At 44.9% G+C, this 12,544-nt stretch overlaps 1 protein-coding gene across 1 annotated transcript; it reads left to right on the top strand.

Annotated features, from left to right (window-relative positions):
* The first annotated feature begins 327 nt into the window (after positions 1 to 327).
* LOC139472252 (alpha-L-fucosidase-like) lies at positions 328 to 11,866 on the top strand. Its single transcript, XM_071254642.1, has 8 exons — positions 328 to 686; positions 2,400 to 2,506; positions 4,400 to 4,530; positions 6,072 to 6,202; positions 7,017 to 7,114; positions 7,359 to 7,491; positions 8,499 to 8,669; positions 9,753 to 11,866. The coding sequence occupies exons 1-8, from the start codon at positions 334 to 336 to the stop codon at positions 10,018 to 10,020; spliced, it is 1,392 nt and encodes a 463-aa protein (XP_071110743.1). The 5' UTR covers positions 328 to 333; the 3' UTR covers positions 10,021 to 11,866.
* The last annotated feature ends 678 nt before the right edge of the window (positions 11,867 to 12,544 follow it).

Below are 12,544 nucleotides of genomic sequence, written 5' to 3'. Positions count from 1 at the left end.
AACCCAGTTTGAAGCTATACTTGTCTTATATTAGGATGCAAGCGTGACATTTCGAAAGCGAGGTCCGCAAATTTGCCATGTTTTTCCTGAATCTTGTCAATCACATTAGTGTCAAAAGGGACATAAAATTCAATGATATAAATGATTTATTAATTATTAATCGACTACGCGGTATAAACAAAATTAAAAGAGAGCACGAAAACCATTTGCCATTGTCCGGTGTCAGAATGACGATATCAAAAACAACCGCCAGGAAGCGAACGCAAACCCGTGCGAACAAAAGCTTGGAACGATCACGTGACTCGATCTGTCATGTGATCGGTCGATTTCAAAATGGCGATCATCTCTGCAGTTGCTGGATTGTTGTGCTTGTTAACTGTATTTACACTGAGTGAGTGTCGATACGAGCCGAACTGGCAGTCCATAGACTCGAGGCCCCTGCCGAGCTGGTATGATGAGAGTAAGATTGGTATCTTTATTCACTGGGGAGTGTTTTCCGTGCCCAGTTACGTGGACGAGTGGTTCTGGTATTACTGGAAGGGTCCCACACCAGTCAAGAGCGTCGTCAAGTTTATGGAAGACAATTACCGGCCAGGTTTCACGTATGCAGACTTTGCACCACATTTCACAGCCGAGTTCTTCAGCCCCTATCGTTGGGCAGACATTTTCCAAGCGTCAGGAGCACGGTAATGTATTTATTGATCAGTCACGAGTTGGTTTTTGTACAGACATGTTTAGAGTGAAGTCTAGAGTGGCCAGGTATGTTCAGAGACGAGTGCCGCGATGGGTGATGTCTTGACTGTAGGACCCCACCGCGACTCTCGGCTGGTATGTACACGGAGCTGTCATGTAAATAACACACTATCACAGGGCTTGACATACAGACGAAGGCACGAGACTAGTGGAAGTGTATTGTTTCCATGGTAGCCTACTATAAACTAAAGGGAGGTGAGTTGAAATGGGGTTTAACATCGCGTCCAAGATTAATGCACTTACATAGCGACATGCATGTGTGTATGTATATGTCTGGCTGCTTGAACTAGCCTGGACTGATGTCGATTTATAGTGCTAGTCCACTGAGATACCATGCCACAGTTTAACATGAATACCCCAATCAGACACAGTATACTGACTCCGAGCTGACCAGTATTTGTTTTAGTCCCTTAATGCTGAGGGCCAGGTGTGTGTATGTATGGGCTTCTTGTACTAGTCAGGTGTGTGTATCAGGGCTGAGACGAGTCCAAATTTACTACCCAGGCACCCACATCCCTGGTCAGTACCTGGGTACCGGAGTTACCCGTACCAACCCTAGTGTGTATGTGTGTAACTGCTTTTACTAGTCTGTACTGATGCCGATTTATAGTGCTATCCCACTGAGATACAATGCCACAGTTTAACATGAGTTCCCCAGTCAGACACAGTATACTGACTCCGAGCCGACCAGTCTTTAATCATGTTAATGCCGAGCGTCAGACAGGGTAGCAACAAGTAGCATCTTTTAACGTCCATGGCAAGGATCAAACTTCGGACCTTCCGCTTACCAGGCGGACGCTCTACCTCTAGACCACTGAGGTGGTCTAAACTAATGTGAACCAAGCTGTGGCATAATTTGAATTAACTGGAGATGTCTTCTACAACTCATGTTCTGACAGTGTGTAACATATAACCATGAGCCTTAAGACGAAGCCTGGTCAACCGCAGCACTATGATTTAAGCACAACCTTATAATCTTGATAATAATTTCAGTTTTCTTTCAGTCAAGGTTAGAAAATCTAGGATGCATGTGAGAGCGAGGAGGTTGCACTGACTTGGGGAAAGTGATTGTACTGTAATTGTACTCAAATGCACCTCTGGTTTTGGTCAAGATTCTTCCACAGGGCAGAAGGTTGGTGGTTCAATACCCTGTCTGCGTCAGTGGTCAATTGATGGAGTGTTTCATCACAGGGTGGAAAGTCCAGGGTTCGGTCCACAACCAAGAGACTTTAAAAGATGGTACTTAATGTGACCCTGCATGGCGCTCAGCACAAGGGGATAAAACAAGGGTTGATCTGCTTGGTGCCAGTATACTCTGTCTGAGTGGGGGATCTATGTTAAATATCTGGTATGGTATCTCAGTGGGCTAGCACTAAAAAACTGGCTTTAGTCAGGACGACTACAAGCATAAACACACACATGCATGTACGTTGCTGTAATCTTGAAAAGGACATTAAACCCTCATCTCTGAGGTTCTCCGGACCTGCTGACCACCATATCTGTGTATGTTAAAGTACTGTTTAGATATGACTTGGTGGTTTATTTGTACTGCAAGCCACAGCTAGGGGGTGTGACCCAAGGTCATGTGGTACATTAATAATGCAAGAGTACTTTTATAACCATGGCAACCAAATGACTTGTTTCAGCTATGTGGTGTTTGTGAGCAAGCACCATGAAGGCTTCACCAACTGGCCTTCCAAGGCATCCTTCAACTGGAACTCGATGGATGTGGGTCCCCGAAGGGATATTGTAGGTAAGGGACAACAGCGTTAAAAATTGGCCCTAGTCCTAAAGTCCTTGCTGACCCGTGAAGATTCCAGGGAAGAATAGGTCTTCAGCAACCCATGCTTGTCGTAAAATGCAACTATGCTTGTCGTAAAAGGTGACTAACGGGATTGGGTGGTCAGGGTTGCTGACTTGGTTAATCATGTCATCGATCCCAATTGCGTGGATCGATGCTCATGATATCAATCACTGGATTATCTGGTCCATACTCGATTATTTAAAGACCACCGTCATAAAGCTGGAATTTTGCTGAGCGCGGCGTTAAACAACAAACAAATAAACAAACATAATACAGGCGAACCGGGATTTGAACCTATCATCAGATTTCAGGTAGGCCTATGGGATGCAATCCCAGCGCCTTGGACAAGTGGACCGACCACACCCCAGTGCGATACAGTTTTGTTCTGATAAGGCCCTGATAAATGCCACAACATGCACACTTTCTGCAGCACCTCGTAGTAGACTCAAATATTTACAGGCTGCCGTAATATAGCTGGAATATTGCTGAGTGCGGCGTTAAACAACAAACAAACCAAACCAAACCTAAAGTCCTTGCCAAACAGGCCAAAAGTTAAGGTATCCTAAGGATGAGTAGAAATTTGTCCTTATTAAGGTTTTTGCTATGTGTTATCATTATAAGGACTAGTGGACTGAAACAGTTAGTTTCTACCGCTGGACAATGTAGGCAAGGGATGGTGTAGGCAAGGGACGGTGTAGGCAAGGGACGGGGAAGGCAAGGGACGGTGTAGGCAAGGGATGGCGTAGGCAAGGGACGGTGTAGGCAAGGGATGGTGTAGGCAAGGGATGGTGTAGGCAAGGGACGGTGTAGGCAAGGGACGGTGTAGGCAAGGGACGGTGTAGGCAAGGGACGGCGTAGGCAAGGGTTGGCGTAGGCAAGTGATGGTGTAGGCAAGGGACGGTGTAGGCAAGGGACGGTGTAGGCAAGGGACGGCATAGGCAAGGGATGGTGTAGGCAAGGGATGGTGTAGGGTGATGTAGGTAGGGGATGGCGTAGCTAAGGGACGGTGTAGGTAAGGGACGGTGTAGGGCGATGTAGGTAGGGGATGGCGTAGGTAAGGGACGGTGTAGCTAAGGGACGGTGTAGCTAAGGGACGGTGTAGGTAAGGGACGGTGTAGGGCGATGTAGGTAGGGGATGGCGTAGGTAAGGGACGGTGTAGGTAAGGGACGGTGTAGGGCGATGTAGGCAAGGGACGATGTAGGCAAGAGACGGTGTAGCTAAGGGACGGTGTAGGCAAGAGACGGTGTAGGCAAGAGACGGTGTAGGGCGATGTAGGCAAGGGACGGTGTAGGCAAGAGACGGTGTAGGGCGATGTTGGTGAGGGACTGTGTAGGCAAGGGACGATGTAGGCAAGGGATGGTGTAGGCAAGGTGTCACATGATCACTGTTGCATGTTGAGCGGTACGTGTTCCGGACACACAGTCTACTCTCAAGTGTCTTGGCTGTGGTGCATCGCTTCAAACACTCTGATGTTTTGCATAATTAATTATAATGGTAAGGCTAAAAAAATAATAGTCTTGGTTCTCAGGCACCGCCCACATCATCATAAAGTTTGCCGCATGTTTCATTTTTATATCCATTTTTGAAAAAAAAAAAAAACATCCTCAACATGCTCAAGTAAGTGCAACGGTAGTCAAATGTATTTGGTTACATACTAGTTTGAACAACCAAAAACAAAAAAGACAAAAAACAAAACACTGCCCGCCCACACTATATTTTCAAAATCCATTGCCTGAGAACCAGTTCTTTTATTTTTTTTAAGCCTTACGTATGTGTGTTTTGTGTCTCCTACTTTGCCTAACTGTTTCCATAGTTTATAACACATAAGATGTTGCTTTCAGGGGAGTTAACTAATGCAATCCGCAACAGCACTGACTTGAGGATGGGCGTCTATCACTCGCTGTTTGAGTGGTTCAATCCTCTCTTCAATGCTGATAAAGCCAACAAGTTCAAGACACAGGACTTTGTCACGGTGCGTTGTTGTTTAAGACACAGGACTTTGTCACGGTGCGTTGTTGTTTAAGACACAGGAGTTTGTCACGGTGCGTTGTTGTTTAAGACACAGGACTTTGTCACTGTGCGTTGTTGTTTAAGACACAGGACTTTGTCACGGTGCGTTGTTGTTTAAGACACAGGACTTTGTCACGGTGCGTTGTTGTTTAAGACACAGGACTTTGTCACGGTGCGTTGTTGTTTAAGACACGGGAGTTTGTCACGGTGCGTTGTTGTTTAAGACACAGGACTTTGTCACGGTGCGTTGTTGTTTAAGACACAGGACTTTGTCACGGTGCGTTGTTGTTTAAGACACAGGACTTTGTCACGGTGCGTTGTTGTTTAAGACACAGGACTTTGTCACGGTGCGTTGTTGTTTAAGACACAGGAGTTTGTCACGGTGCGTTGTTGTTTAAGACACAGGACTTTGTCTCAGTGCGTTGTTGTTTAGGCTCTGACTAAGTAACCTCTCAGATATGGCTGAGATACTGCCTGTCTCACTGTCTCATCACTTACAGGTTAGACAATACATTTAGATACCGCAGGTATCCAGGTACTTGTATTTGCCAGTGGCTCTGTTTACATTTGAGTTATCATTGTCAACTTCCTGGGGAGTATACAACCCAAGCTGCCCAGCGGCACTAGAAGGTTTTGTCATCCATCTCACATGTTGGGTACCTGTTCCCTGCTAGGTGAACAGAGGCACATTTGAACTTAGTCACTTACCCAGGGTGACATCACAAGTGTTGACACTTGTGTTTCTTGTGTATGCACGTTTCCACCATCTGGTCATATACCATCGGACGAGTGGGTTCTTTTGAGTGCACAGGGTGTATGTACTGTACACTTGGGGTAGTGACAACACTGTAAAGACCTGGTTCAAAGGCTTAATAACAACCAGGTCACTAGCGGGATAGGATCTCAGCAACTGGCGCTTGCTAGCATGGCGCTTTTAACCACTTCCCACTCTGCCCCCTAATGGAGCTGTGTTTGCAGTATCAGTGATGATGTTTGCAGTATCAGTGATGATGTTTGCAGTATCAGTGATGATGTTTGCTGTATCAGTGATGATGTTTGCAGTATCAGTGATGATGTTTGCAGTATCAGTGATGATGTTTGCAGTATCAGTGATGATGTTTGCTATATCAGTGATGATGTTTGCAGTATCAGTGTAGATGTTTGCAGTATCAGTGATGATGTTTGCTGTATCAGAGATGATGTTTGCAGTATCAGTGATGATGTTTGCAGCATCAGTGTAGATGTTTGTAGCATCAGTGTAGATGTTTGCAGTATCAGTGATGATGTTTGCAGCATCAGTGTAGATGTTTGTAGCATCAGTGTAGATGTTTGCAGTATCAGTGATGATGTTTGTAGCATTAGTGTAGATGTTTGCAGTATCAGTGATGATGTTTGCAGCATCAGTGTAGATGTTTGCAGTATCAGTGTAGATGTTTGCAGTATCAGTGATGATGTTTGCAGTATCAGTGATGATGTTTGCAGTATCAGTGATTATGTTTGCAGCACAAGACAGGACCCGAATTGTACGAACTGGTCAACAAATACAAGCCTGACATTATCTGGTCTGACGGATGTCCGGCGAACAGCTCTTACTGGAACTCCACACAGTTCTTGGCCTGGCTCTACAATGACAGGTAAGCTCCACACAGCCCTACATTGACAGGTTAGCTCCATGCAGCCCTACAATGACAGGTAAGCTCCACACAGCCCTACAATGACAGGTGAGCTCCACACAGCCCTACATTGACAGGTTAGCTCCATGCAGCCCTACAATGACAGGTAAGCTCCACACAGCCCTACATTGACAGGTTAGCTCCATGCAGCCCTACAATGACAGGTGAGCTCCACACAGCCCTACATTGACAGGTTAGCTCCATGCAACCCTACAATGACAGGTGAGCTCCAAACAGTTCTACAATGACAGGTAAGCTCCATGCAGCCCTGCATTGACAGGTGAGCTCACACAGTTCTACAATGACAGGGAGCTCCATACAGTTCTTGGCCTGGTTCTACAATGACAGGTAAGCTCCCCACAGCACTTCATTGACAGGTAAGCTCCATGCTGCCCTACATTGACAGGTGAGCTCACACAGCGCTACATTGACAGGTGAGCTCCAAACAGTTCTACATTGACAGGTGAGCTCCACACAGTTCTTGGCCTGGCTCATCATTGACAGGTAAGCTCCATCCAGCTCTACATTGACAGGTGAGCTCCACACAGCTCTACATTGACAGGAGCTCCATGCAGCGCTACATTGACAGGTGAGCTCCACACAGCTCTACATTGACAGGAGCTCCATGCAGCGCTACAATGACAGGTGAGCTCCACACAGTTCTTGGCCTGGCTCTGAAATGACAGGCATAATAATTGGTTTATTTCCCAGTGTGTGATATTTCCGAACACCCTGTTGATCTCAAACCTCACCTTGTTACCTTCTATTCCGGCAGCCCAGTGAAGGACACCGTGGTGACCAATGACCGCTGGGGGTCGGACACGGGCTGCAAACATGGCGGCTTCTTCACCTGCTCTGACCGCTACAACCCAGGTGAGAAAAGAAAAATTTAGGGATCAGTGCAGCTTAAATATGTTCTTGATAGCTTTTGGACACAGCACGCTCCCTGATGATGAAGCTCTGTGAAATAACACCTGCATCAGTGTTGTATCGGGGATGCACTTTGAGGATGTAGATAGTTTGTGAAGTAGTCTGTATTAATCTTCCTATATAATGCCACCATGAGACACTACCATGTATTACCTATTGTAACCATAGCAATTGATATGTTGACCAGGATTCCTCCAGAAACACAAGTGGGAGAACTGCCTGACGCTGGACAAAAAGTCGTGGGGCTACCGTCGCGAGGCCGTGCTGGCCGACTACATGACCATGAAGGAGCTCACTAAGACACTGGCAGAGACAATCAGGTTGGTCAGGCTTGTCATAGAGAGGGGTTATCATCATGATCATAGAGATGGGTTGTCATGGAGTGGGTTGTCATAGAGATGGGTTGTCATGGAATGGGTTGTCATGGAGTGGGTTGTCATAGAGATGGGTTGTCATGACATGGATTGTCTTGGAGTGGCTTGTCATAGAGATGGAGTGTCTTGTCATAGAGATTGGTTGTCTTGGAGTGGGTTGTCATAGAGATGGAGTGTCTTGTCATAGAGATGGGTTGTCACAGAGATGAGTTGTCATGGTGTGGCTTGTCATAGAGATGGGTTCATCTTCCTGAGACAAGGGCCTTTACTGACTAACAAAATCCAATTTCCACCCTTTCTGAACAAGGCTGGAATTTCAGAGTTACATTTTGGCTGCACTAATGAGTGTATGCATAGTCCAATCAAAATCACGTAACGAACTAGACATTCTGTTCCTAAACGACATGGATTACAACGTGCAGATTTCAGTCAAATTCATGATTTGTAAAGCATGTGTACCGTCAAATTGCAAATCTTTTCATGTTTCTTATCAAGGTGATCAAGTGATTTGACGCACTTTGCTGGGCTCGACTATTTTATTTCAATATAGGTCTTGATCATCGATCAGACCGTCTTGACTCGGCTCTGCCATTTATCTTGTAACAACTGCAAGTGATACGAGAGGTGAATAGGAAAGAGGAAATAACTCGTAATAGCCACTGCTGGCACTACAATCAGCCCTGGAAATTCCAGCCTAGTAAGGTAAGGGTGGAAACTGTACTTTAATAGTCAGTTAACTCCCTTGCCTCAGGAAAATGAGATGGGTTGTCATAGAGATTGGTTGTCATAGAGACAGGAGGTCAAAGAGACAGGAGGTCATTGTGCAAGTTAGTCCAAGAGCTGTAGAAACATACATTTCTATCTGGGTGTTTTTGCTGAATTTCCAGTGTATGAGAACCAAGACTAGTTTGTGTTTGGCCATGTCCAGGTGCTATGTTCTGTCTGTTCCACAGCTGTGGGGGCAACATGCTCATCAATGTGGGCCCCACACACGACGGACGGATTGTCCCGGTCTTCGAGGAACGTCTGAGGCAGCTGGGGGCGTGGCTGAAAGTGAATGGGGAAGCTGTGTACTCCTCCAAGCCATGGTCTCACCAGAACGATACAGTCACACCCAACGTGTGGTGAGTTGCTGCAGTGTTGTTAGTGGCATCCATTCTCTTCACGTGGCCCTGGCGTCTGAGGCGCCACCATTTGTTGTGTGTCTCAGACTTGCTGCAAGCCTATGAATATGAAACACATGCACACACACACGCGCACACACATGCATGCACACACATGTACACACATGCACACACATACGCACGCACACACATGCATGCACACACATGTACACAGATGCACAAACACATACGCACCCACGCACCCACGCACCCACGCACACATACATTTCCACACACGTCTTTATAGAAGTGCAATAATCTTGAAGATGACGTCAATAAGCCAGCCCCATTTCACGTCACCTCACTTACATGTTCATGTCATTAGAGTCATAAGTTCTCCTGCACATAAGCATCTATATCTGACAAGGCTGCCCCAGTCGTCTAAGGCGCCGCAAATAGCTGTGCAGAATCCTGTCCCTTGTGAACGCCAGAAACCTATGATTGTGGGTTTGTCCTGTTCACCCCCTTGCACACACACACACACACCCTCACACACATACACACCTTCACTCACTCACGCAAGCACGCATGAACGCACACCTCACTTACTCACACATGCACACCTTCACGCACTCACACCCATACTCTCTCATGCACTTCACTCACGCACGTCACTCACGCACTTCACTCATGAACGCATACCCTCACTCATACCTGCAGTCACTCACTCGCTCACGCAGTCAATCACTCACTCACGCAGTCACTCACTCACTCACGCAGTCACTCACTCACACACGCAGTCACTCACTCACTCACGCAGTCACCCACTCACACACGCAGTCACTCACTCACACACGCAGTCACTCACTCACACACGCAGTCACTCACTCACTCACGCATTCACTCACTCAAGCATTCAATCACACACGCAGTCACTCACTCACACGCAGTCACTCACTCACTCACGCAGTCACTCACTCACACATGCAATCCTCACTCATACCCGCAGTCACTCACTCACACACGCAGTCACTCACTCACAAACGCCATCCTCACTCACTCACTCACTCACTCACTCACTCCAGTTGTTTGTTCCTGTTCCAGGTACACGATGAAGAAGTCGACATCCGCCCCCTTTCAGACGGCCGTCTATGCCTTCGTGTTAGACTGGCCTAAGGGAAGCATCCTTGGACTTGATGCTCCGAGGGTCACCAAGCAGACCAATGTCACGTTGCTAGGCTACCCCAAACCTTTGACCTACATGCCTAACCCTACAGGGTCAGGGGTCATGATTGACATTCCTGAGATTGGATTTAATGAGATGCCGTGTGACTATGCCTGGATCTTCAAAATGACGAACCTGGCTAACTGATGGACCTGGCTTACTAGTTAACTGTTTGACAACATATCTATCTGTAACTAGCAGAGTGAGGAGTCAATTCTTTATTAACAAGGGGTTTATTCTTCATCAGTGAGGGGCACATGTAACCTGGTTGTTTCGAGGTAGATCACTGTCTAGACCTGCGTCACATAGGCGTGACGGACTTCTATGAACTTGGGTTCAAATCCCAGATTTGCTCTGATTAACATTCTAGGTTTGTCTACACATGGTTTTCACCAAAGTGGAAAACTTGAAACACCAGCTTTACATTATATCTCACTTTAAACTGACACACAGGATAGAATTAGAATACTATTCAAACCAGCATTTATCCAAACTGTATCCTATTGTTGAGATGAGATGCATGAGATCTTTTGGCTCTCTGCTACTGTGCATAGATCTGAGGACAACCTATTACAGGTCACATCAGAATGACCTTTCATCCGACCAATCAGAGTGTGGCTACGGTATTGTAAACGTGAAAGTCTGAATACATTTCATAATCATGCAAACGGTTAACAGGGGTTTTCCCAATAACAGTTAAGGGTTGTCCAGCTGATTCTGTCAAAGTCATCATCTATCTCTTCCTTCAAAGGGATAAACATTTGAAACAGAAACCTTTAAGTAGTGTAATGCAATCTCACCTTTCCATCATACATTCCCAAATTTTGTTTGTTCATTTTGCAAATTTTAAATCAAGAATGGTATCAAACTACTTTTCATTCCTTGACTGAAATGAAAGTCTCCAGTTTGAAACTGGTGCCGTAATCCCTGAGAAAGCGGCTTTCTGATTGGCTTATTGTGAGTTCCTGGTAATCTTGTCATTGGTCCTCCAAGTTTGTGAAGGGTTGTTCTGATGTGAGTTGTCATGGGAGAGGGTCAGATCTTTTTATGAGATTGTGATTTTACTGTTAGCTCCTGAACGTGATGGTAAACAATTTGACCATAAATGATTCTTTGTTTCTGGGTCCACTGTGTGTTCCACTGAGGTATTTCATCATGATGCTTTTCTAGGAAGCTTGTTGGTCATGATATACTTTTATTATCTTTTCATCAAATCAAACTATATTTGTCACACATGCCAACTTAGAACTGCTAGTTATGAAACGTTCTAAGCCATGATCCAGATTTATACATAAGAATGAATATTTCTGACAGGTGAAATACTTGAAGGTCCTGATATCATTGCAGTAAACTACGTTTATAACGAACATGATAATAAGGGACTGACGGATATAACGAACTGTCCTTTGTGGTCATTGCAACTTGCTGTATATATACAGTATACACCATTAATATAACTACCATAACGAACTAGAGTTAGAGCCCCCTTTGAGTTGTTATATCCGTTATTTTGCCTGTGGCTTTACACAGGCAGTCAGTGTTATTTATATGCGAACTGATTAGCATGTTTCACACACATCTCCTTTTAATGAGTTTTCAGAATAGGGGCGCCTTTCGCTTAAGTTCACTGGTGTATATCCAGAGACTGTGTGTCTGTGTATATGAACATTGTTTTTTAACATTTACAATGCAAGGTGTCAACTAATTTTTACAATTCCATCAAAAAGTCTGCGCAAACTTCCTACATGTTCGATGTGAAGAGATGACTGATCTGTTTTTTAACCTGGTTAGAAATGACTGAGATACAGGAGGTTAGTCCAAAATGTATGTTGCTAGCATTTAATTATACTCATGTAATATATTGACTGCTGATGTTGGTCACACCGGGAGGCTATATCTCGGGCATCATCAACGTCACACATTCCACTGCTGAGTACAGTTTTCTTACACATATTTTCAGATCTTATTTTGTGATAAAATGTTTTCAACTCCAGGCTTTATATTTGTCTTTTATCAAAGCATAATTTGATCTGTTTGAGATCTGTGAGTGTACATTAGATGTATAGACGTCTTGTGACAGCAGGAAGTTCTTGTAATGTCCCATCTGGCGCAACGAGAGACCTGTTTGCAGGACTTGAACTCTGAGACAGTTCAGGGATGTGAAATCTCCGCGGAAACGAGGAAATTCGTTATTTTTAAATATGTTGTCCTCAGAAAAAATATTTTCCCGCGTAAATATAATCAAAGATTTAAAAATAATACTGGTGTTTTATCGCGTTTCTGGACCACCGTCGCGGATTGTCCTGTTTTTGATCAGAGTTTTCAGCATCATATATGCCTTTATTATTATTCATATCACAATACTATTATCGTCGGATCATTGGTTTTCGAACATCATACGTTTTCTATCACGAATACTTGTACTATAATGTGGGGTGTGGCATGCTGATTTAACTTCAAAATTTTACTGCATCCACCATCTTTGTTTATTTGACTTGACTTTTGTCATTGACTTATTACATTTCTTGGTGTGAATGTTGTCCAAACTGCACGAAATTGCTTAAGATGCAATCAAATGTTTACCCCCAAACCCGAGTTTTCCTCTTTTGGGGGGGGGGGGGGGGGGAAGCCTGGTCACTCAGTCACATGTTTCACAAGCACTTATCAGTTG

The sequence above is a fragment of the Haliotis cracherodii genome, unplaced genomic scaffold (assembly GCF_022045235.1).
Source record: "Haliotis cracherodii isolate W230 unplaced genomic scaffold, xgHalCrac1.p SCAF_24, whole genome shotgun sequence".
Classification (NCBI taxonomy): domain Eukaryota; kingdom Metazoa; phylum Mollusca; class Gastropoda; order Lepetellida; family Haliotidae; genus Haliotis; species Haliotis cracherodii.
The sequence above is the reverse complement of the archived record's forward strand: the minus strand, read 5'-3'. Positions and strand labels throughout refer to the sequence as shown.

Excerpts from the sequence above, each read along its gene's own strand:
- LOC139472252 (XM_071254642.1), top strand. The coding sequence starts at position 334 with ATGGCGATCATCTCTGCAGTTGCTGGATTGTTGTGCTTGTTAACTGTA. Across the intron at positions 4,531-6,071 it reads AGACACAGGACTTTGTCACG|CACAAGACAGGACCCGAATT; the intron begins GTGCGTTGTTGT and ends TTATGTTTGCAG. Across the intron at positions 8,670-9,752 it reads ACAGTCACACCCAACGTGTG|GTACACGATGAAGAAGTCGA; the intron begins GTGAGTTGCTGC and ends TTCCTGTTCCAG.